General features: G+C 44.6%; 1 protein-coding gene across 1 annotated transcript; it reads right to left on the bottom strand.

Moving 5' to 3' along the window:
• Window positions 1-5,935: 5,935 nt before the first annotated feature.
• On the bottom strand, window positions 5,936-6,809 carry LOC145909497 (uncharacterized). Its single transcript, XM_082996887.1, has 4 exons — window positions 6,604-6,809; window positions 6,427-6,551; window positions 6,133-6,367; window positions 5,936-6,005 (listed from the first exon to the last, which is right to left on the bottom strand). Exons 1-4 carry the CDS (start codon window positions 6,807-6,809, stop codon window positions 5,936-5,938), a joined length of 636 nt encoding a protein of 211 aa, XP_082853013.1.
• Window positions 6,810-24,035: the final 17,226 nt, after the last annotated feature.

The raw sequence follows: 24,035 nt of genomic DNA, 5'->3' as shown, positions 1-24,035 counted from the left end.
CATGTGTACTTTTGGCACCACATATTCGATGGGTCGTAGCGTGAAAAGTAGAGACCCCATAGGGTCGGTTGATGCATCGTGTGGAAGGTCTATCTTTCTACTTTACCGTCCACCAAAATTCAAGTACCTACTGTGTTTGTGCGACACCTAGTGTCGTTTAGAACAAGGACGATTTACGAAACATTGTGACGTCACAAGCAAACTACTTATCGAATCGAAATTTGGAGCGATCGAAAGACATGTCCTTTGTGACAAAGCGTACCAAATTTCAGCTTGCAGCAGCCTTTACTTTTGAGTTGGGAGCCCATCAAAGACCCCCAGCTGATTCGCTCGTATACACGCAAAAAGGCCGAAACCGACCATGTGTACTTTTGGCACCACATATTCGATGGGTCGTAGCGTGAAAAGTAGAGACCCCATAGGGTCGGTTGATGCATCGTGTGGAAGGTCTATCTTTCTACTTTACCGTCCACCAAAATTCAAGTACCTACTGTGTTTGTGCGACACCTAGTGTCGTTTAGAACAAGGACGATTTACGAAACATTGTGACGTCACAAGCAAACTACTTATCGAATCGAAATTTGGAGCGATCGAAAGACATGTCCTTTGTGACAAAGCGTACCAAATTTCAGCTTGCAGCAGCCTTTACTTTTGAGTTGGGAGCCCATCAAAGACCCCCAGCTGATTCGCTCGTATACACGCAAAAAGGCCGAAACCGACCATGTGTACTTTTGGCACCACATATTCGATGGGTCGTAGCGTGAAAAGTAGAGACCCCATAGGGTCGGTTGATGCATCGTGTGGAAGGTCTATCTTTCTACTTTACCGTCCACCAAAATTCAAGTACCTACTGTGTTTGTGCGACACCTAGTGTCGTTTAGAACAAGGACGATTTACGAAACATTGTGACGTCACAAGCAAACTACTTATCGAATCGAAATTTGGAGCGATCGAAAGACATGTCCTTTGTGACAAAGCGTACCAAATTTCAGCTTGCAGCAGCCTTTACTTTTGAGTTGGGAGCCCATCAAAGACCCCCAGCTGATTCGCTCGTATACACGCAAAAAGGCCGAAACCGACCATGTGTACTTTTGGCACCACATATTCGATGGGTCGTAGCGTGAAAAGTAGAGACCCCATAGGGTCGGTTGATGCATCGTGTGGAAGGTCTATCTTTCTACTTTACCGTCCACCAAAATTCAAGTACCTACTGTGTTTGTGCGACACCTAGTGTCGTTTAGAACAAGGACGATTTACGAAACATTGTGACGTCACAAGCAAACTACTTATCGAATCGAAATTTGGAGCGATCGAAAGACATGTCCTTTGTGACAAAGCGTACCAAATTTCAGCTTGCAGCAGCCTTTACTTTTGAGTTGGGAGCCCATCAAAGACCCCCAGCTGATTCGCTCGTATACACGCAAAAAGGCCGAAACCGACCATGTGTACTTTTGGCACCACATATTCGATGGGTCGTAGCGTGAAAAGTAGAGACCCCATAGGGTCGGTTGATGCATCGTGTGGAAGGTCTATCTTTCTACTTTACCGTCCACCAAAATTCAAGTACCTACTGTGTTTGTGCGACACCTAGTGTCGTTTAGAACAAGGACGATTTACGAAACATTGTGACGTCACAAGCAAACTACTTATCGAATCGAAATTTGGAGCGATCGAAAGACATGTCCTTTGTGACAAAGCGTACCAAATTTCAGCTTGCAGCAGCCTTTACTTTTGAGTTGGGAGCCCATCAAAGACCCCCAGCTGATTCGCTCGTATACACGCAAAAAGGCCGAAACCGACCATGTGTACTTTTGGCACCACATATTCGATGGGTCGTAGCGTGAAAAGTAGAGACCCCATAGGGTCGGTTGATGCATCGTGTGGAAGGTCTATCTTTCTACTTTACCGTCCACCAAAATTCAAGTACCTACTGTGTTTGTGCGACACCTAGTGTCGTTTAGAACAAGGACGATTTACGAAACATTGTGACGTCACAAGCAAACTACTTATCGAATCGAAATTTGGAGCGATCGAAAGACATGTCCTTTGTGACAAAGCGTACCAAATTTCAGCTTGCAGCAGCCTTTACTTTTGAGTTGGGAGCCCATCAAAGACCCCCAGCTGATTCGCTCGTATACACGCAAAAAGGCCGAAACCGACCATGTGTACTTTTGGCACCACATATTCGATGGGTCGTAGCGTGAAAAGTAGAGACCCCATAGGGTCGGTTGATGCATCGTGTGGAAGGTCTATCTTTCTACTTTACCGTCCACCAAAATTCAAGTACCTACTGTGTTTGTGCGACACCTAGTGTCGTTTAGAACAAGGACGATTTACGAAACATTGTGACGTCACAAGCAAACTACTTATCGAATCGAAATTTGGAGCGATCGAAAGACATGTCCTTTGTGACAAAGCGTACCAAATTTCAGCTTGCAGCAGCCTTTACTTTTGAGTTGGGAGCCCATCAAAGACCCCCAGCTGATTCGCTCGTATACACGCAAAAAGGCCGAAACCGACCATGTGTACTTTTGGCACCACATATTCGATGGGTCGTAGCGTGAAAAGTAGAGACCCCATAGGGTCGGTTGATGCATCGTGTGGAAGGTCTATCTTTCTACTTTACCGTCCACCAAAATTCAAGTACCTACTGTGTTTGTGCGACACCTAGTGTCGTTTAGAACAAGGACGATTTACGAAACATTGTGACGTCACAAGCAAACTACTTATCGAATCGAAATTTGGAGCGATCGAAAGACATGTCCTTTGTGACAAAGCGTACCAAATTTCAGCTTGCAGCAGCCTTTACTTTTGAGTTGGGAGCCCATCAAAGACCCCCAGCTGATTCGCTCGTATACACGCAAAAAGGCCGAAACCGACCATGTGTACTTTTGGCACCACATATTCGATGGGTCGTAGCGTGAAAAGTAGAGACCCCATAGGGTCGGTTGATGCATCGTGTGGAAGGTCTATCTTTCTACTTTACCGTCCACCAAAATTCAAGTACCTACTGTGTTTGTGCGACACCTAGTGTCGTTTAGAACAAGGACGATTTACGAAACATTGTGACGTCACAAGCAAACTACTTATCGAATCGAAATTTGGAGCGATCGAAAGACATGTCCTTTGTGACAAAGCGTACCAAATTTCAGCTTGCAGCAGCCTTTACTTTTGAGTTGGGAGCCCATCAAAGACCCCCAGCTGATTCGCTCGTATACACGCAAAAAGGCCGAAACCGACCATGTGTACTTTTGGCACCACATATTCGATGGGTCGTAGCGTGAAAAGTAGAGACCCCATAGGGTCGGTTGATGCATCGTGTGGAAGGTCTATCTTTCTACTTTACCGTCCACCAAAATTCAAGTACCTACTGTGTTTGTGCGACACCTAGTGTCGTTTAGAACAAGGACGATTTACGAAACATTGTGACGTCACAAGCAAACTACTTATCGAATCGAAATTTGGAGCGATCGAAAGACATGTCCTTTGTGACAAAGCGTACCAAATTTCAGCTTGCAGCAGCCTTTACTTTTGAGTTGGGAGCCCATCAAAGACCCCCAGCTGATTCGCTCGTATACACGCAAAAAGGCCGAAACCGACCATGTGTACTTTTGGCACCACATATTCGATGGGTCGTAGCGTGAAAAGTAGAGACCCCATAGGGTCGGTTGATGCATCGTGTGGAAGGTCTATCTTTCTACTTTACCGTCCACCAAAATTCAAGTACCTACTGTGTTTGTGCGACACCTAGTGTCGTTTAGAACAAGGACGATTTACGAAACATTGTGACGTCACAAGCAAACTACTTATCGAATCGAAATTTGGAGCGATCGAAAGACATGTCCTTTGTGACAAAGCGTACCAAATTTCAGCTTGCAGCAGCCTTTACTTTTGAGTTGGGAGCCCATCAAAGACCCCCAGCTGATTCGCTCGTATACACGCAAAAAGGCCGAAACCGACCATGTGTACTTTTGGCACCACATATTCGATGGGTCGTAGCGTGAAAAGTAGAGACCCCATAGGGTCGGTTGATGCATCGTGTGGAAGGTCTATCTTTCTACTTTACCGTCCACCAAAATTCAAGTACCTACTGTGTTTGTGCGACACCTAGTGTCGTTTAGAACAAGGACGATTTACGAAACATTGTGACGTCACAAGCAAACTACTTATCGAATCGAAATTTGGAGCGATCGAAAGACATGTCCTTTGTGACAAAGCGTACCAAATTTCAGCTTGCAGCAGCCTTTACTTTTGAGTTGGGAGCCCATCAAAGACCCCCAGCTGATTCGCTCGTATACACGCAAAAAGGCCGAAACCGACCATGTGTACTTTTGGCACCACATATTCGATGGGTCGTAGCGTGAAAAGTAGAGACCCCATAGGGTCGGTTGATGCATCGTGTGGAAGGTCTATCTTTCTACTTTACCGTCCACCAAAATTCAAGTACCTACTGTGTTTGTGCGACACCTAGTGTCGTTTAGAACAAGGACGATTTACGAAACATTGTGACGTCACAAGCAAACTACTTATCGAATCGAAATTTGGAGCGATCGAAAGACATGTCCTTTGTGACAAAGCGTACCAAATTTCAGCTTGCAGCAGCCTTTACTTTTGAGTTGGGAGCCCATCAAAGACCCCCAGCTGATTCGCTCGTATACACGCAAAAAGGCCGAAACCGACCATGTGTACTTTTGGCACCACATATTCGATGGGTCGTAGCGTGAAAAGTAGAGACCCCATAGGGTCGGTTGATGCATCGTGTGGAAGGTCTATCTTTCTACTTTACCGTCCACCAAAATTCAAGTACCTACTGTGTTTGTGCGACACCTAGTGTCGTTTAGAACAAGGACGATTTACGAAACATTGTGACGTCACAAGCAAACTACTTATCGAATCGAAATTTGGAGCGATCGAAAGACATGTCCTTTGTGACAAAGCGTACCAAATTTCAGCTTGCAGCAGCCTTTACTTTTGAGTTGGGAGCCCATCAAAGACCCCCAGCTGATTCGCTCGTATACACGCAAAAAGGCCGAAACCGACCATGTGTACTTTTGGCACCACATATTCGATGGGTCGTAGCGTGAAAAGTAGAGACCCCATAGGGTCGGTTGATGCATCGTGTGGAAGGTCTATCTTTCTACTTTACCGTCCACCAAAATTCAAGTACCTACTGTGTTTGTGCGACACCTAGTGTCGTTTAGAACAAGGACGATTTACGAAACATTGTGACGTCACAAGCAAACTACTTATCGAATCGAAATTTGGAGCGATCGAAAGACATGTCCTTTGTGACAAAGCGTACCAAATTTCAGCTTGCAGCAGCCTTTACTTTTGAGTTGGGAGCCCATCAAAGACCCCCAGCTGATTCGCTCGTATACACGCAAAAAGGCCGAAACCGACCATGTGTACTTTTGGCACCACATATTCGATGGGTCGTAGCGTGAAAAGTAGAGACCCCATAGGGTCGGTTGATGCATCGTGTGGAAGGTCTATCTTTCTACTTTACCGTCCACCAAAATTCAAGTACCTACTGTGTTTGTGCGACACCTAGTGTCGTTTAGAACAAGGACGATTTACGAAACATTGTGACGTCACAAGCAAACTACTTATCGAATCGAAATTTGGAGCGATCGAAAGACATGTCCTTTGTGACAAAGCGTACCAAATTTCAGCTTGCAGCAGCCTTTACTTTTGAGTTGGGAGCCCATCAAAGACCCCCAGCTGATTCGCTCGTATACACGCAAAAAGGCCGAAACCGACCATGTGTACTTTTGGCACCACATATTCGATGGGTCGTAGCGTGGAAAGTAGAGACCCCATAGGGTCGGTTGATGCATCGTGTGGAAGGTCTATCTATCTACTTTACCGTCCACCAAAATTCAAGTACCTACTGTGTTTGTGCGACACCTAGTTTTTTTTAAAAAAGTACGATTTTTTATCTGCCTCCATCTTCTTGGTCAATTGCCGTTGCCTGCTGGTTCATTTTTTTCGTCTTTTTCTTGCACCTAAAGCAATGTAATACGTAAATGTTTGACGGAAAAAAACTAGTTTAAGTATTTATGTTTCCTTCTGTAAGGATGAGTTTAATGTTGCTCCATAGAGCAAATGTGATGTAGAACCACACTTGGTAACGTGGGTTCGATGCGACGAATTAAATCAGCGAAGTAAAGAGATTTGTCCCTTTTTCGTCGCCAAAGCCACTCATCAATGTACGAAGGAATGAAGTCCCTATAAGCTCCATTCATTCGCTTGAATTTTCTTTTGCAATCGCACCACAGGCTTTCAATATCATTAGTATGAACCCCGTCAGGCGCCACAAACAAATACGAGTGGTTCACCGTGCGATGTACATATTGCTGGGGCAAGTCTGCAAAATAAAACTGTGTGTACGTGCATTGAACAAGAGGTCTTCTTTTTGTAACATACGAGATATGTTGTTGTAGGCAGCCCACTGGTCAGACCTAATTTCGGTCCCAGCCGCTATTTTCCTGGTAATTACGTCTTCCAGGGTAGCCCGGTCGCGTTGAGCCACCAACTCAATGAAACAGTTCCTGACGGGAGAAACATTTAAAGCAAAGAAGGGTGAATGTATGGTAGTCTTACTTGGTTGTCAGATCTACCCCCCCAAAAACCCATTGCTCCCTGACAGGTCGCGCTTGGGCGTTCGAACCTGCTTTTCTTCTGGCCACCAGACTTTCGTCTATAGCAACGATGTGGCCCGGCCCTCCAGTCACATTTGGTTGCCGTAGCAGGTCTTCCGTACAAATCTGTTTGTGTTTTAATACCACAGTATAACTGCCAGCAGCCATGTCACAATTCCATTGTCAATGTTACCTCACGAATAAACTGAAATTGTCAAATGTTTCAATAGTGAAAACGGTATGTGTTATACGTTGCAAACGGTTTTATTTAATTATCTTTTTCTATCGCCATTAAACTGTGGTGAATTTCCAATGAAGACTTTATTAAAGTAATGTCAATAATTTGAATTGTGTAAGCTACATACAGATGGCCAGTGTTTCTTTTTTTTTAATCGGATGAGCACAAGGCTACCACGAATATCACACTAGAATGGAGGAAAGGAAGAGGCGAATAATACAGGTACAAAAGAAAAAAATTTGCAGACGACAAAGTACTGCACAAATAGGAAAAGAAGGAAATGGAGGAGAGCAAGGGAAAAGTGCGAAAAAAAGCGGGATTTACGATTACAAAGAAAAACGAGAGTGTATAAATAAATACAAAAAAGGGGTCACATACACACACACTAAAAGAGAATACTACGTAGCAGAGAGGGTTACCAAAATTGGGTTATATTATTCTTGACGTCGGCCAGGACGCTTTCGAGAAAGGGGTTTTCCTTGTGACGTTGGATAGCAAGTCTTAAAGCAATAGAGGATTTAAATGATCGGATGAGGTGATTAGGGATGTTGTTCAGAGGGCGGGGGTCGTGTTTGATGCGGTTTCTTGTCTTCCAAATTATGTGGGTTAAAGAGGTTTTCAGTAGAGCGGATAGGGTCGACGCGTAAGGGGTATCGTGTTGGGGTAGTTTCGGGAAATACAGATGGCCAGTGTTTCGATCTGGAAGGTCTTATCAGTGCAGCTGGTGTGACTATCAGACGACTTTGCTGACCAAACGGCCAAGCAAAGACTTCCACTTTGTGGTGATCACCGTCATCAACATATTCGGTCAGCAAATTCGTCTGATAGTCACACGAACTGCACTGATGAGACCTGTTTGTAGCTTACACGGAAAATATATTGTTTATATATTAGTCGTACGTGCTGATGTTGTGAAGATCAACCCTTTGTAATTATGCAATGTAAGCGTGGAGTCGCTGTTCGTACACTTCAACACGACATGATGAAGGCTAAAGACCCTAAGGTGAGCCTCACATTAGTTTATCGTCCGTCAAGGCAAATATGCCTCGAGTCAGCAGACCCGGCTCCCTTGTACTTTATCCAGAAAAAAAATTCTCAGTTGTCCCTAACAATCCAAATATGTTTATTCTTTTTAAGCCTTGTGAATCCAAACAGTATAGTGCTATAGAACTAGCATTGCATGAGTCTCGTATACAATTAAATCAGAATAGAATATATTGAATGAATTAATGACCAAACGCTAGACCGAAACGCAGGCAGGCTAGACGAAACAATTAACGCTATCACATGAACTGTAGAAGGCGCCTTTTCTAGGTTTGATGATAGTAAATGAGCCTCCAGCAAAGGTTATTAGCAACAAGGAAAGATCACATTTACTCATTCCAAAACCAATGTCAAAGATGGTGGGAGTGCCGTAATCCTTTGTGGGGATAATTTCTTTTTCTCCAGTGGAGAAAGCGCTTTAGGCAAATTGCTTTTTTTTTCGACCGCTGTCATGATTTTTCGCCTATATGTTTTTCTACGGTCCCTGATTTTGCATCGTAAGTATTGTGCAGGTGATGTGTTCAAACATGGGTAATACAAGTCCAATGGATTCTATTTTAAATAGACATTGAGGACGATTTTCCCAAAAGCAAAATATTCTGTTCTACATACCCACACTGTGAGGAAGGTCATGCTTTCAGATCAAGGCTAAGGAAACATGAGTGCAATACCCCCAACAACGAATCGAACCGAAAAATGTACAGTACAATGTCTTCAGGGAGATGTTGGTCGGTGTAAAGGGTTACGAAGAATTGGCGGATGTGTGATAAAATTTCTTTGAGGGTTGAGAGGGGGTGTCCATGGTGGCCTGGTAGATCTACAATTGGGGGATGCAAGCGTACTGGTAGAAGTTGGCTCCAGCTGCAGGTGTAAATGACCGGTTGCAGGACATTACGGTTGGATTCACTCATTAATGTATCGCTGCCGTCTGTCTGGGAATCCCAACCCTGAAGTTTGGGCCAAAAACCCCTAACCCTCGTTTTTTTCGCCCTAACCCTGTTATTTTGTTTGAAAATCATAACCCTAATGTGTTATTTTCAGTTGAAAGTCCTAATCATAATCATTTTACAACCTTAACGAAGCTTTGGATTGTGCAACATTAGGCAGAGACTTTTCTACTTTATGGTGACTGTCGTCAGTCACCTGTAGCACTGATGGCATAATAGGTTGAAACAATGTCGTCTCGCAATTGATGTCATCTCACTCGTTCTTCGGTCACGGCCCGTCTTACTCTCGTATTGAACGCTGCGGTACTACAAATGCAATATCAAGGAAAGTATCAGGCGGGGATGCTAGGACACAACACATCTCGACGATCAGATAAGCCGTTTGTCAAAAGATCTTTATCCACGTGACCAACCTCAAATCTTCGCGCTATCGTACAGTGGACGCACCACCGCATGGGTTGGGTTAAACGAAACAACAACTCTATCAGAATGAATTGGTATTCAATACACAATTGTAAAGAGTTTACCCTTTCAATGACAACATATTGTAAGCGATTTAATCTCATCGTGTTGTTTTTGACATTTCTCTGTTCGACTGAAGTGAGATGTGAGAGCAACGACCCGTCATCACTGCTGGTGGTGGCTGACGACGGTCACTACACAGTAGAAAGTCTCTGTCTGACTGGGCAAGACGGTCGTCATTCATCAGTTGCACAGGCACAAATACATTAGAGTTACGTTTGCAAAAAGGGTATAGTGAGTGGTTTCAATCGAAAACAAATCATTAGGGTAAATATTGTCAAATAGTGGGTTTAACCAAAAACCAGGGTTAGGGTTGAAAAAACCTAGGGTTGGGTTACAAACACCCGCTCCACCACCTCCGCACGGCAAGAGAATGACAACATACAAAATAACAACAGGTAAGTGAGGAAATGGCTTAATTAAGGTTGATATATTAATTGCTACTGCTCATAGAAATTACAGGTCTTCGGTTTTAAGAGGTGAATGCTAAAGAACCACCTCACAGCTGGATCAGCATTTGTGATCCTCAATATAACTTTGGAACAAAGAAATATGCGCGAATGTAGACGGTACAAATTGTGCACAATTTAGTGCAGTATTTAAACTCAAATATTTGTTTGTTAACAACAAACGTTTTAGCATAGATTTCTATGTTTCATCAGCTTATGTGAGGCTCACACAGCCACACATGACAAATTAGCTGTGGGGTGGATCTATATTATGTACCGTTTTAAGATGGTCAATTGAAGCAATATTCCTTTCATTCAAAAAAGGTGCCATTCGTAGCAACCGTTAGAACGCATATGAGCATTTCTAATAAAAAAGGTTTTGTTTACGGGGAATGCCCACCCTGTATTCCTCCGTCACAAACAAAGGCGGCACGTAACTAATTTTAAAAAACACAAAAATGTTACAGGGGATGCATCTAAAAATTGAATCACAGAAGTAGAAGTTCATTCGTAATTTTAAGTTAGACCCCCATCTTGATCACGAGCGTATTAGGTGGGGTTGATAAACAATGTAAACAGTGAAACAATGTTGGATAAAAATAAACAATGTTTGATAAATCGTTCTCGTTTTAGGCGACACTAGGTGTCGCACAAACACAGTAGGTACTTGAATTTTGGTGGACGGTAAAGTAGAAAGATAGACCTTCCACACGATGCATCAACCGACCCTATGGGGTCTCTACTTTTCACGCTACGACCCATCGAATATGTGGTGCCAAAAGTACACATGGTCGGTTTCGGCCTTTTTGCGTGTATACGAGCGAATCAGCTGGGGGTCTTTGATGGGCTCCCAACTCAAAAGTAAAGGCTGCTGCAAGCTGAAATTTGGTACGCTTTGTCACAAAGGACATGTCTTTCGATCGCTCCAAATTTCGATTCGATAAGTAGTTTGCTTGTGACGTCACAATGTTTCGTAAATCGTCCTTGTTCTAAACGACACTAGGTGTCGCACAAACACAGTAGGTACTTGAATTTTGGTGGACGGTAAAGTAGAAAGATAGACCTTCCACACGATGCATCAACCGACCCTATGGGGTCTCTACTTTTCACGCTACGACCCATCGAATATGTGGTGCCAAAAGTACACATGGTCGGTTTCGGCCTTTTTGCGTGTATACGAGCGAATCAGCTGGGGGTCTTTGATGGGCTCCCAACTCAAAAGTAAAGGCTGCTGCAAGCTGAAATTTGGTACGCTTTGTCACAAAGGACATGTCTTTCGATCGCTCCAAATTTCGATTCGATAAGTAGTTTGCTTGTGACGTCACAATGTTTCGTAAATCGTCCTTGTTCTAAACGACACTAGGTGTCGCACAAACACAGTAGGTACTTGAATTTTGGTGGACGGTAAAGTAGAAAGATAGACCTTCCACACGATGCATCAACCGACCCTATGGGGTCTCTACTTTTCACGCTACGACCCATCGAATATGTGGTGCCAAAAGTACACATGGTCGGTTTCGGCCTTTTTGCGTGTATACGAGCGAATCAGCTGGGGGTCTTTGATGGGCTCCCAACTCAAAAGTAAAGGCTGCTGCAAGCTGAAATTTGGTACGCTTTGTCACAAAGGACATGTCTTTCGATCGCTCCAAATTTCGATTCGATAAGTAGTTTGCTTGTGACGTCACAATGTTTCGTAAATCGTCCTTGTTCTAAACGACACTAGGTGTCGCACAAACACAGTAGGTACTTGAATTTTGGTGGACGGTAAAGTAGAAAGATAGACCTTCCACACGATGCATCAACCGACCCTATGGGGTCTCTACTTTTCACGCTACGACCCATCGAATATGTGGTGCCAAAAGTACACATGGTCGGTTTCGGCCTTTTTGCGTGTATACGAGCGAATCAGCTGGGGGTCTTTGATGGGCTCCCAACTCAAAAGTAAAGGCTGCTGCAAGCTGAAATTTGGTACGCTTTGTCACAAAGGACATGTCTTTCGATCGCTCCAAATTTCGATTCGATAAGTAGTTTGCTTGTGACGTCACAATGTTTCGTAAATCGTCCTTGTTCTAAACGACACTAGGTGTCGCACAAACACAGTAGGTACTTGAATTTTGGTGGACGGTAAAGTAGAAAGATAGACCTTCCACACGATGCATCAACCGACCCTATGGGGTCTCTACTTTTCACGCTACGACCCATCGAATATGTGGTGCCAAAAGTACACATGGTCGGTTTCGGCCTTTTTGCGTGTATACGAGCGAATCAGCTGGGGGTCTTTGATGGGCTCCCAACTCAAAAGTAAAGGCTGCTGCAAGCTGAAATTTGGTACGCTTTGTCACAAAGGACATGTCTTTCGATCGCTCCAAATTTCGATTCGATAAGTAGTTTGCTTGTGACGTCACAATGTTTCGTAAATCGTCCTTGTTCTAAACGACACTAGGTGTCGCACAAACACAGTAGGTACTTGAATTTTGGTGGACGGTAAAGTAGAAAGATAGACCTTCCACACGATGCATCAACCGACCCTATGGGGTCTCTACTTTTCACGCTACGACCCATCGAATATGTGGTGCCAAAAGTACACATGGTCGGTTTCGGCCTTTTTGCGTGTATACGAGCGAATCAGCTGGGGGTCTTTGATGGGCTCCCAACTCAAAAGTAAAGGCTGCTGCAAGCTGAAATTTGGTACGCTTTGTCACAAAGGACATGTCTTTCGATCGCTCCAAATTTCGATTCGATAAGTAGTTTGCTTGTGACGTCACAATGTTTCGTAAATCGTCCTTGTTCTAAACGACACTAGGTGTCGCACAAACACAGTAGGTACTTGAATTTTGGTGGACGGTAAAGTAGAAAGATAGACCTTCCACACGATGCATCAACCGACCCTATGGGGTCTCTACTTTTCACGCTACGACCCATCGAATATGTGGTGCCAAAAGTACACATGGTCGGTTTCGGCCTTTTTGCGTGTATACGAGCGAATCAGCTGGGGGTCTTTGATGGGCTCCCAACTCAAAAGTAAAGGCTGCTGCAAGCTGAAATTTGGTACGCTTTGTCACAAAGGACATGTCTTTCGATCGCTCCAAATTTCGATTCGATAAGTAGTTTGCTTGTGACGTCACAATGTTTCGTAAATCGTCCTTGTTCTAAACGACACTAGGTGTCGCACAAACACAGTAGGTACTTGAATTTTGGTGGACGGTAAAGTAGAAAGATAGACCTTCCACACGATGCATCAACCGACCCTATGGGGTCTCTACTTTTCACGCTACGACCCATCGAATATGTGGTGCCAAAAGTACACATGGTCGGTTTCGGCCTTTTTGCGTGTATACGAGCGAATCAGCTGGGGGTCTTTGATGGGCTCCCAACTCAAAAGTAAAGGCTGCTGCAAGCTGAAATTTGGTACGCTTTGTCACAAAGGACATGTCTTTCGATCGCTCCAAATTTCGATTCGATAAGTAGTTTGCTTGTGACGTCACAATGTTTCGTAAATCGTCCTTGTTCTAAACGACACTAGGTGTCGCACAAACACAGTAGGTACTTGAATTTTGGTGGACGGTAAAGTAGAAAGATAGACCTTCCACACGATGCATCAACCGACCCTATGGGGTCTCTACTTTTCACGCTACGACCCATCGAATATGTGGTGCCAAAAGTACACATGGTCGGTTTCGGCCTTTTTGCGTGTATACGAGCGAATCAGCTGGGGGTCTTTGATGGGCTCCCAACTCAAAAGTAAAGGCTGCTGCAAGCTGAAATTTGGTACGCTTTGTCACAAAGGACATGTCTTTCGATCGCTCCAAATTTCGATTCGATAAGTAGTTTGCTTGTGACGTCACAATGTTTCGTAAATCGTCCTTGTTCTAAACGACACTAGGTGTCGCACAAACACAGTAGGTACTTGAATTTTGGTGGACGGTAAAGTAGAAAGATAGACCTTCCACACGATGCATCAACCGACCCTATGGGGTCTCTACTTTTCACGCTACGACCCATCGAATATGTGGTGCCAAAAGTACACATGGTCGGTTTCGGCCTTTTTGCGTGTATACGAGCGAATCAGCTGGGGGTCTTTGATGGGCTCCCAACTCAAAAGTAAAGGCTGCTGCAAGCTGAAATTTGGTACGCTTTGTCACAAAGGACATGTCTTTCGATCGCTCCAAATTTCGATTCGATAAGTAGTTTGCTTGTGACGTCACAATGTTTCGTAAATCGTCCTTGTTCTAAACGACACTAGGTGTCGCACAAACACAGTAGGTACTTGAATTTTGGTGGACGGTAAAGTAGAAAGATAGACCTTCCACACGATGCATCAACCGACCCTATGGGGTCTCTACTTTTCACGCTACGACCCATCGAATATGTGGTGCCAAAAGTACACATGGTCGGTTTCGGCCTTTTTGCGTGTATACGAGCGAATCAGCTGGGGGTCTTTGATGGGCTCCCAACTCAAAAGTAAAGGCTGCTGCAAGCTGAAATTTGGTACGCTTTGTCACAAAGGACATGTCTTTCGATCGCTCCAAATTTCGATTCGATAAGTAGTTTGCTTGTGACGTCACAATGTTTCGTAAATCGTCCTTGTTCTAAACGACACTAGGTGTCGCACAAACACAGTAGGTACTTGAATTTTGGTGGACGGTAAAGTAGAAAGATAGACCTTCCACACGATGCATCAACCGACCCTATGGGGTCTCTACTTTTCACGCTACGACCCATCGAATATGTGGTGCCAAAAGTACACATGGTCGGTTTCGGCCTTTTTGCGTGTATACGAGCGAATCAGCTGGGGGTCTTTGATGGGCTCCCAACTCAAAAGTAAAGGCTGCTGCAAGCTGAAATTTGGTACGCTTTGTCACAAAGGACATGTCTTTCGATCGCTCCAAATTTCGATTCGATAAGTAGTTTGCTTGTGACGTCACAATGTTTCGTAAATCGTCCTTGTTCTAAACGACACTAGGTGTCGCACAAACACAGTAGGTACTTGAATTTTGGTGGACGGTAAAGTAGAAAGATAGACCTTCCACACGATGCATCAACCGACCCTATGGGGTCTCTACTTTTCACGCTACGACCCATCGAATATGTGGTGCCAAAAGTACACATGGTCGGTTTCGGCCTTTTTGCGTGTATACGAGCGAATCAGCTGGGGGTCTTTGATGGGCTCCCAACTCAAAAGTAAAGGCTGCTGCAAGCTGAAATTTGGTACGCTTTGTCACAAAGGACATGTCTTTCGATCGCTCCAAATTTCGATTCGATAAGTAGTTTGCTTGTGACGTCACAATGTTTCGTAAATCGTCCTTGTTCTAAACGACACTAGGTGTCGCACAAACACAGTAGGTACTTGAATTTTGGTGGACGGTAAAGTAGAAAGATAGACCTTCCACACGATGCATCAACCGACCCTATGGGGTCTCTACTTTTCACGCTACGACCCATCGAATATGTGGTGCCAAAAGTACACATGGTCGGTTTCGGCCTTTTTGCGTGTATACGAGCGAATCAGCTGGGGGTCTTTGATGGGCTCCCAACTCAAAAGTAAAGGCTGCTGCAAGCTGAAATTTGGTACGCTTTGTCACAAAGGACATGTCTTTCGATCGCTCCAAATTTCGATTCGATAAGTAGTTTGCTTGTGACGTCACAATGTTTCGTAAATCGTCCTTGTTCTAAACGACACTAGGTGTCGCACAAACACAGTAGGTACTTGAATTTTGGTGGACGGTAAAGTAGAAAGATAGACCTTCCACACGATGCATCAACCGACCCTATGGGGTCTCTACTTTTCACGCTACGACCCATCGAATATGTGGTGCCAAAAGTACACATGGTCGGTTTCGGCCTTTTTGCGTGTATACGAGCGAATCAGCTGGGGGTCTTTGATGGGCTCCCAACTCAAAAGTAAAGGCTGCTGCAAGCTGAAATTTGGTACGCTTTGTCACAAAGGACATGTCTTTCGATCGCTCCAAATTTCGATTCGATAAGTAGTTTGCTTGTGACGTCACAATGTTTCGTAAATCGTCCTTGTTCTAAACGACACTAGGTGTCGCACAAACACAGTAGGTACTTGAATTTTGGTGGACGGTAAAGTAGAAAGATAGACCTTCCACACGATGCATCAACCGACCCTATGGGGTCTCTACTTTTCACGCTACGACCCATCGAATATGTGGTGCCAAAAGTACACATGGTCGGTTTCGGCCTTTTTGCGTGTATACGAGCGAATCAGCTGGGGGTCTTTGATGGGCTCCCAACTCAAAAGTAAAGGCTGCTGCAAGCTGAAATTTGGTACGCTTTGTCACAAAGGACATGTCTTTCGATCGCTCCAAATTTCGATTCGATAAGTAGTTTGCTTGTGACGTCACAATGTTTCGTAAATCGTCCTTGTTCTAAACGACACTAGGTGTCGCACAAACACAGTAGGTACTTGAATTTTGGTGGACGGTAAAGTAGAAAGATAGACCTTCCACACGATGCATCAACCGACCCTATGGGGTCTCTACTTTTCACGCTACGACCCATCGAATATGTGGTGCCAAAAGTACACATGGTCGGTTTCGGCCTTTTTGCGTGTATACGAGCGAATCAGCTGGGGGTCTTTGATGGGCTCCCAACTCAAAAGTAAAGGCTGCTGCAAGCTGAAATTTGGTACGCTTTGTCACAAAGGACATGTCTTTCGATCGCTCCAAATTTCGATTCGATAAGTAGTTTGCTTGTGACGTCACAATGTTTCGTAAATCGTCCTTGTTCTAAACGACACTAGGTGTCGCACAAACACAGTAGGTACTTGAATTTTGGTGGACGGTAAAGTAGAAAGATAGACCTTCCACACGATGCATCAACCGACCCTATGGGGTCTCTACTTTTCACGCTACGACCCATCGAATATGTGGTGCCAAAAGTACACATGGTCGGTTTCGGCCTTTTTGCGTGTATACGAGCGAATCAGCTGGGGGTCTTTGATGGGCTCCCAACTCAAAAGTAAAGGCTGCTGCAAGCTGAAATTTGGTACGCTTTGTCACAAAGGACATGTCTTTCGATCGCTCCAAATTTCGATTCGATAAGTAGTTTGCTTGTGACGTCACAATGTTTCGTAAATCGTCCTTGTTCTAAACGACACTAGGTGTCGCACAAACACAGTAGGTACTTGAATTTTGGTGGACGGTAAAGTAGAAAGATAGACCTTCCACACGATGCATCAACCGACCCTATGGGGTCTCTACTTTTCACGCTACGACCCATCGAATATGTGGTGCCAAAAGTACACATGGTCGGTTTCGGCCTTTTTGCGTGTATACGAGCGAATCAGCTGGGGGTCTTTGATGGGCTCCCAACTCAAAAGTAAAGGCTGCTGCAAGCTGAAATTTGGTACGCTTTGTCACAAAGGACATGTCTTTCGATCGCTCCAAATTTCGATTCGATAAGTAGTTTGCTTGTGACGTCACAATGTTTCGTAAATCGTCCTTGTTCTAAACGACACTAGGTGTCGCACAAACACAGTAGGTACTTGAATTTTGGTGGACGGTAAAGTAGAAAGATAGACCTTCCACACGATGCATCAACCGACCCTATGGGGTCTCTACTTTTCACGCTACGACCCATCGAATATGTGGTGCCAAAAGTACACATGGTCGGTTTCGGCCTTTTTGCGTGTATACGAGCGAATCAGCTGGGGGTCTTTGATGGGCTCCCAACTCAAAAGTAAAGGCTGCTGCAAGCTGAAATTTGGTACGCTTTGTCACAAAGGACATGTCTTTCGATCGCTCCAAATTTCGATTCGATAAGTAGTTTGCTTGTGACGTCACAATGTTTCGTAAATCGTCCTTGTTCTAAACGACACTAGGTGTCGCACAAACACAGTAGGTACTTGAATTTTGGTGGACGGTAAAGTAGAAAGATAGACCTTCCACACGATGCATCAACCGACCCTATGGGGTCTCTACTTTTCACGCTACGACCCATCGAATATGTGGTGCCAAAAGTACACATGGTCGGTTTCGGCCTTTTTGCGTGTATACGAGCGAATCAGCTGGGGGTCTTTGATGGGCTCCCAACTCAAAAGTAAAGGCTGCTGCAAGCTGAAATTTGGTACGCTTTGTCACAAAGGACATGTCTTTCGATCGCTCCAAATTTCGATTCGATAAGTAGTTTGCTTGTGACGTCACAATGTTTCGTAAATCGTCCTTGTTCTAAACGACACTAGGTGTCGCACAAACACAGTAGGTACTTGAATTTTGGTGGACGGTAAAGTAGAAAGATAGACCTTCCACACGATGCATCAACCGACCCTATGGGGTCTCTACTTTTCACGCTACGACCCATCGAATATGTGGTGCCAAAAGTACACATGGTCGGTTTCGGCCTTTTTGCGTGTATACGAGCGAATCAGCTGGGGGTCTTTGATGGGCTCCCAACTCAAAAGTAAAGGCTGCTGCAAGCTGAAATTTGGTACGCTTTGTCACAAAGGACATGTCTTTCGATCGCTCCAAATTTCGATTCGATAAGTAGTTTGCTTGTGACGTCACAATGTTTCGTAAATCGTCCTTGTTCTAAACGACACTAGGTGTCGCACAAACACAGTAGGTACTTGAATTTTGGTGGACGGTAAAGTAGAAAGATAGACCTTCCACACGATGCATCAACCGACCCTATGGGGTCTCTACTTTTCACGCTACGACCCATCGAATATGTGGTGCCAAAAGTACACATGGTCGGTTTCGGCCTTTTTGCGTGTATACGAGCGAATCAGCTGGGGGTCTTTGATGGGCTCCCAACTCAAAAGTAAAGGCTGCTGCAAGCTGAAATTTGGTACGCTTTGTCACAAAGGACATGTCTTTCGATCGCTCCAAATTTCGATTCGATAAGTAGTTTGCTTGTGACGTCACAATGTTTCGTAAATCGTCCTTGTTCTAAACGACACTAGGTGTCGCACAAACACAGTAGGTACTTGAATTTTGGTGGACGGTAAAGTAGAAAGATAGACCTTCCACACGATGCATCAACCGACCCTATGGGGTCTCTACTTTTCACGCTACGACCCATCGAATATGTGGTGCCAAAAGTACACATGGTCGGTTTCGGCCTTTTTGCGTGTATACGAGCGAATCAGCTGGGGGTCTTTGATGGGCTCCCAACTCAAAAGTAAAGGCTGCTGCAAGCTGAAATTTGGTACGCTTTGTCACAAAGGACATGTCTTTCGATCGCTCCAAATTTCGATTCGATAAGTAGTTTGCTTGTGACGTCACAATGTTTCGTAAATCGTCCTTGTTCTAAACGACACTAGGTGTCGCACAAACACAGTAGGTACTTGAATTTTGGTGGACGGTAAAGTAGAAAGATAGACCTTCCACACGATGCATCAACCGACCCTATGGGGTCTCTACTTTTCACGCTACGACCCATCGAATATGTGGTGCCAAAAGTACACATGGTCGGTTTCGGCCTTTTTGCGTGTATACGAGCGAATCAGCTGGGGGTCTTTGATGGGCTCCCAACTCAAAAGTAAAGGCTGCTGCAAGCTGAAATTTGGTACGCTTTGTCACAAAGGACATGTCTTTCGATCGCTCCAAATTTCGATTCGATAAGTAGTTTGCTTGTGACGTCACAATGTTTCGTAAATCGTCCTTGTTCTAAACGACACTAGGTGTCGCACAAACACAGTAGGTACTTGAATTTTGGTGGACGGTAAAGTAGAAAGATAGACCTTCCACACGATGCATCAACCGACCCTATGGGGTCTCTACTTTTCACGCTACGACCCATCGAATATGTGGTGCCAAAAGTACACATGGTCGGTTTCGGCCTTTTTGCGTGTATACGAGCGAATCAGCTGGGGGTCTTTGATGGGCTCCCAACTCAAAAGTAAAGGCTGCTGCAAGCTGAAATTTGGTACGCTTTGTCACAAAGGACATGTCTTTCGATCGCTCCAAATTTCGATTCGATAAGTAGTTTGCTTGTGACGTCACAATGTTTCGTAAATCGTCCTTGTTCTAAACGACACTAGGTGTCGCACAAACACAGTAGGTACTTGAATTTTGGTGGACGGTAAAGTAGAAAGATAGACCTTCCACACGATGCATCAACCGACCCTATGGGGTCTCTACTTTTCACGCTACGACCCATCGAATATGTGGTGCCAAAAGTACACATGGTCGGTTTCGGCCTTTTTGCGTGTATACGAGCGAATCAGCTGGGGGTCTTTGATGGGCTCCCAACTCAAAAGTAAAGGCTGCTGCAAGCTGAAATTTGGTACGCTTTGTCACAAAGGACATGTCTTTCGATCGCTCCAAATTTCGATTCGATAAGTAGTTTGCTTGTGACGTCACAATGTTTCGTAAATCGTCCTTGTTCTAAACGACACTAGGTGTCGCACAAACACAGTAGGTACTTGAATTTTGGTGGACGGTAAAGTAGAAAGATAGACCTTCCACACGATGCATCAACCGACCCTATGGGGTCTCTACTTTTCACGCTACGACCCATCGAATATGTGGTGCCAAAAGTACACATGGTCGGTTTCGGCCTTTTTGCGTGTATACGAGCGAATCAGCTGGGGGTCTTTGATGGGCTCCCAACTCAAAAGTAAAGGCTGCTGCAAGCTGAAATTTGGTACGCTTTGTCACAAAGGACATGTCTTTCGATCGCTCCAAATTTCGATTCGATAAGTAGTTTGCTTGTGACGTCACAATGTTTCGTAAATCGTCCTTGTTCTAAACGACACTAGGTGTCGCACAAACACAGTAGGTACTTGAATTTTGGTGGACGGTAAAGTAGAAAGATAGACCTTCCACACGATGCATCAACCGACCCTATGGGGTCTCTACTTTTCACGCTACGACCCATCGAATATGTGGTGCCAAAAGTACACATGGTCGGTTTCGGCCTTTTTGCGTGTATACGAGCGAATCAGCTGGGGGTCTTTGATGGGCTCCCAACTCAAAAGTAAAGGCTGCTGCAAGCTGAAATTTGGTACGCTTTGTCACAAAGGACATGTCTTTCGATCGCTCCAAATTTCGATTCGATAAGTAGTTTGCTTGTGACGTCACAATGTTTCGTAAATCGTCCTTGTTCTAAACGACACTAGGTGTCGCACAAACACAGTAGGTACTTGAATTTTGGTGGACGGTAAAGTAGAAAGATAGACCTTCCACACGATGCATCAACCGACCCTATGGGGTCTCTACTTTTCACGCTACGACCCATCGAATATGTGGTGCCAAAAGTACACATGGTCGGTTTCGGCCTTTTTGCGTGTATACGAGCGAATCAGCTGGGGGTCTTTGATGGGCTCCCAACTCAAAAGTAAAGGCTGCTGCAAGCTGAAATTTGGTACGCTTTGTCACAAAGGACATGTCTTTCGATCGCTCCAAATTTCGATTCGATAAGTAGTTTGCTTGTGACGTCACAATGTTTCGTAAATCGTCCTTGTTCTAAACGACACTAGGTGTCGCACAAACACAGTAGGTACTTGAATTTTGGTGGACGGTAAAGTAGAAAGATAGACCTTCCACACGATGCATCAACCGACCCTATGGGGTCTCTACTTTTCACGCTACGACCCATCGAATATGTGGTGCCAAAAGTACACATGGTCGGTTTCGGCCTTTTTGCGTGTATACGAGCGAATCAGCTGGGGGTCTTTGATGGGCTCCCAACTCAAAAGTAAAGGCTGCTGCAAGCTGAAATTTGGTACGCTTTGTCACAAAGGACATGTCTTTCGATCGCTCCAAATTTCGATTCGATAAGTAGTTTGCTTGTGACGTCACAATGTTTCGTAAATCGTCCTTGTTCTAAACGACACTAGGTGTCGCACAAACACAGTAGGTACTTGAATTTTGGTGGACGGTAAAGTAGAAAGATAGACCTTCCACACGATGCATCAACCGACCCTATGGGGTCTCTACTTTTCACGCTACGACCCATCGAATATGTGGTGCCAAAAGTACACATGGTCGGTTTCGGCCTTTTTGCGTGTATACGAGCGAATCAGCTGGGGGTCTTTGATGGGCTCCCAACTCAAAAGTAAAGGCTGCTGCAAGCTGAAATTTGGTACGCTTTGTCACAAAGGACATGTCTTTCGATCGCTCCAAATTTCGATTCGATAAGTAGTTTGCTTGTGACGTCACAATGTTTCGTAAATCGTCCTTGTTCTAAACGACACTAGGTGTCGCACAAACACAGTAGGTACTTGAATTTTGGTGGACGGTAAAGTAGAAAGATAGACCTTCCACACGATGCATCAACCGACCCTATGGGGTCTCTACTTTTCACGCTACGACCCATCGAATATGTGGTGCCAAAAGTACACATGGTCGGTTTCGGCCTTTTTGCGTGTATACGAGCGAATCAGCTGGGGGTCTTTGATGGGCTCCCAACTCAAAAGTAAAGGCTGCTGCAAGCTGAAATTTGGTACGCTTTGTCACAAAGGACATGTCTTTCGATCGCTCCAAATTTCGATTCGATAAGTAGTTTGCTTGTGACGTCACAATGTTTCGTAAATCGTCCTTGTTCTAAACGACACTAGGTGTCGCACAAACACAGTAGGTACTTGAATTTTGGTGGACGGTAAAGTAGAAAGATAGACCTTCCACACGATGCATCAACCGACCCTATGGGGTCTCTACTTTTCACGCTACGACCCATCGAATATGTGGTGCCAAAAGTACACATGGTCGGTTTCGGCCTTTTTGCGTGTATACGAGCGAATCAGCTGGGGGTCTTTGATGGGCTCCCAACTCAAAAGTAAAGGCTGCTGCAAGCTGAAATTTGGTACGCTTTGTCACAAAGGACATGTCTTTCGATCGCTCCAAATTTCGATTCGATAAGTAGTTTGCTTGTGACGTCACAATGTTTCGTAAATCGTCCTTGTTCTAAACGACACTAGGTGTCGCACAAACACAGTAGGTACTTGAATTTTGGTGGACGGTAAAGTAGAAAGATAGACCTTCCACACGATGCATCAACCGACCCTATGGGGTCTCTACTTTTCACGCTACGACCCATCGAATATGTGGTGCCAAAAGTACACATGGTCGGTTTCGGCCTTTTTGCGTGTATACGAGCGAATCAGCTGGGGGTCTTTGATGGGCTCCCAACTCAAAAGTAAAGGCTGCTGCAAGCTGAAATTTGGTACGCTTTGTCACAAAGGACATGTCTTTCGATCGCTCCAAATTTCGATTCGATAAGTAGTTTGCTTGTGACGTCACAATGTTTCGTAAATCGTCCTTGTTCTAAACGACACTAGGTGTCGCACAAACACAGTAGGTACTTGAATTTTGGTGGACGGTAAAGTAGAAAGATAGACCTTCCACACGATGCATCAACCGACCCTATGGGGTCTCTACTTTTCACGCTACGACCCATCGAATATGTGGTGCCAAAAGTACACATGGTCGGTTTCGGCCTTTTTGCGTGTATACGAGCGAATCAGCTGGGGGTCTTTGATGGGCTCCCAACTCAAAAGTAAAGGCTGCTGCAAGCTGAAATTTGGTACGCTTTGTCACAAAGGACATGTCTTTCGATCGCTCCAAATTTCGATTCGATAAGTAGTTTGCTTGTGACGTCACAATGTTTCGTAAATCGTCCTTGTTCTAAACGACACTAGGTGTCGCACAAACACAGTAGGTACTTGAATTTTGGTGGACGGTAAAGTAGAAAGATAGACCTTCCACACGATGCATCAACCGACCCTATGGGGTCTCTACTTTTCACGCTACGACCCATCGAATATGTGGTGCCAAAAGTACACATGGTCGGTTTCGGCCTTTTTGCGTGTATACGAGCGAATCAGCTGGGGGTCTTTGATGGGCTCCCAACTCAAAAGTAAAGGCTGCTGCAAGCTGAAATTTGGTACGCTTTGTCACAAAGGACATGTCTTTCGATCGCTCCAAATTTCGATTCGATAAGTAGTTTGCTTGTGACGTCACAATGTTTCGTAAATCGTCCTTGTTCTAAACGACACTAGGTGTCGCACCATCGAAATATATCTTTAAACTTATCTTTGGTGTAAAGTATAGGATTAGACCTTTCTGATGATGCCACAATGGACACTATTGGACCAGTGGTTTTTGCTCTATGAGCCTGACAATTTGTCGTGGTAAAAATAGTACATGTTGTTTGTTGTGTTTTTTCGTAATAACCACGGTCTACTTTGGCGTGTTTGCTTAAGAAGGCATTTAACAAATCAGTAATAGTC

Source organism: Ascidia mentula, chromosome 7, assembly GCF_947561715.1.
Source record: "Ascidia mentula chromosome 7, kaAscMent1.1, whole genome shotgun sequence".
Classification (NCBI taxonomy): Eukaryota; Metazoa; Chordata; class Ascidiacea; order Phlebobranchia; family Ascidiidae; genus Ascidia; species Ascidia mentula.
The sequence above is the reverse complement of the archived record's forward strand: the minus strand, read 5'-3'. Positions and strand labels throughout refer to the sequence as shown.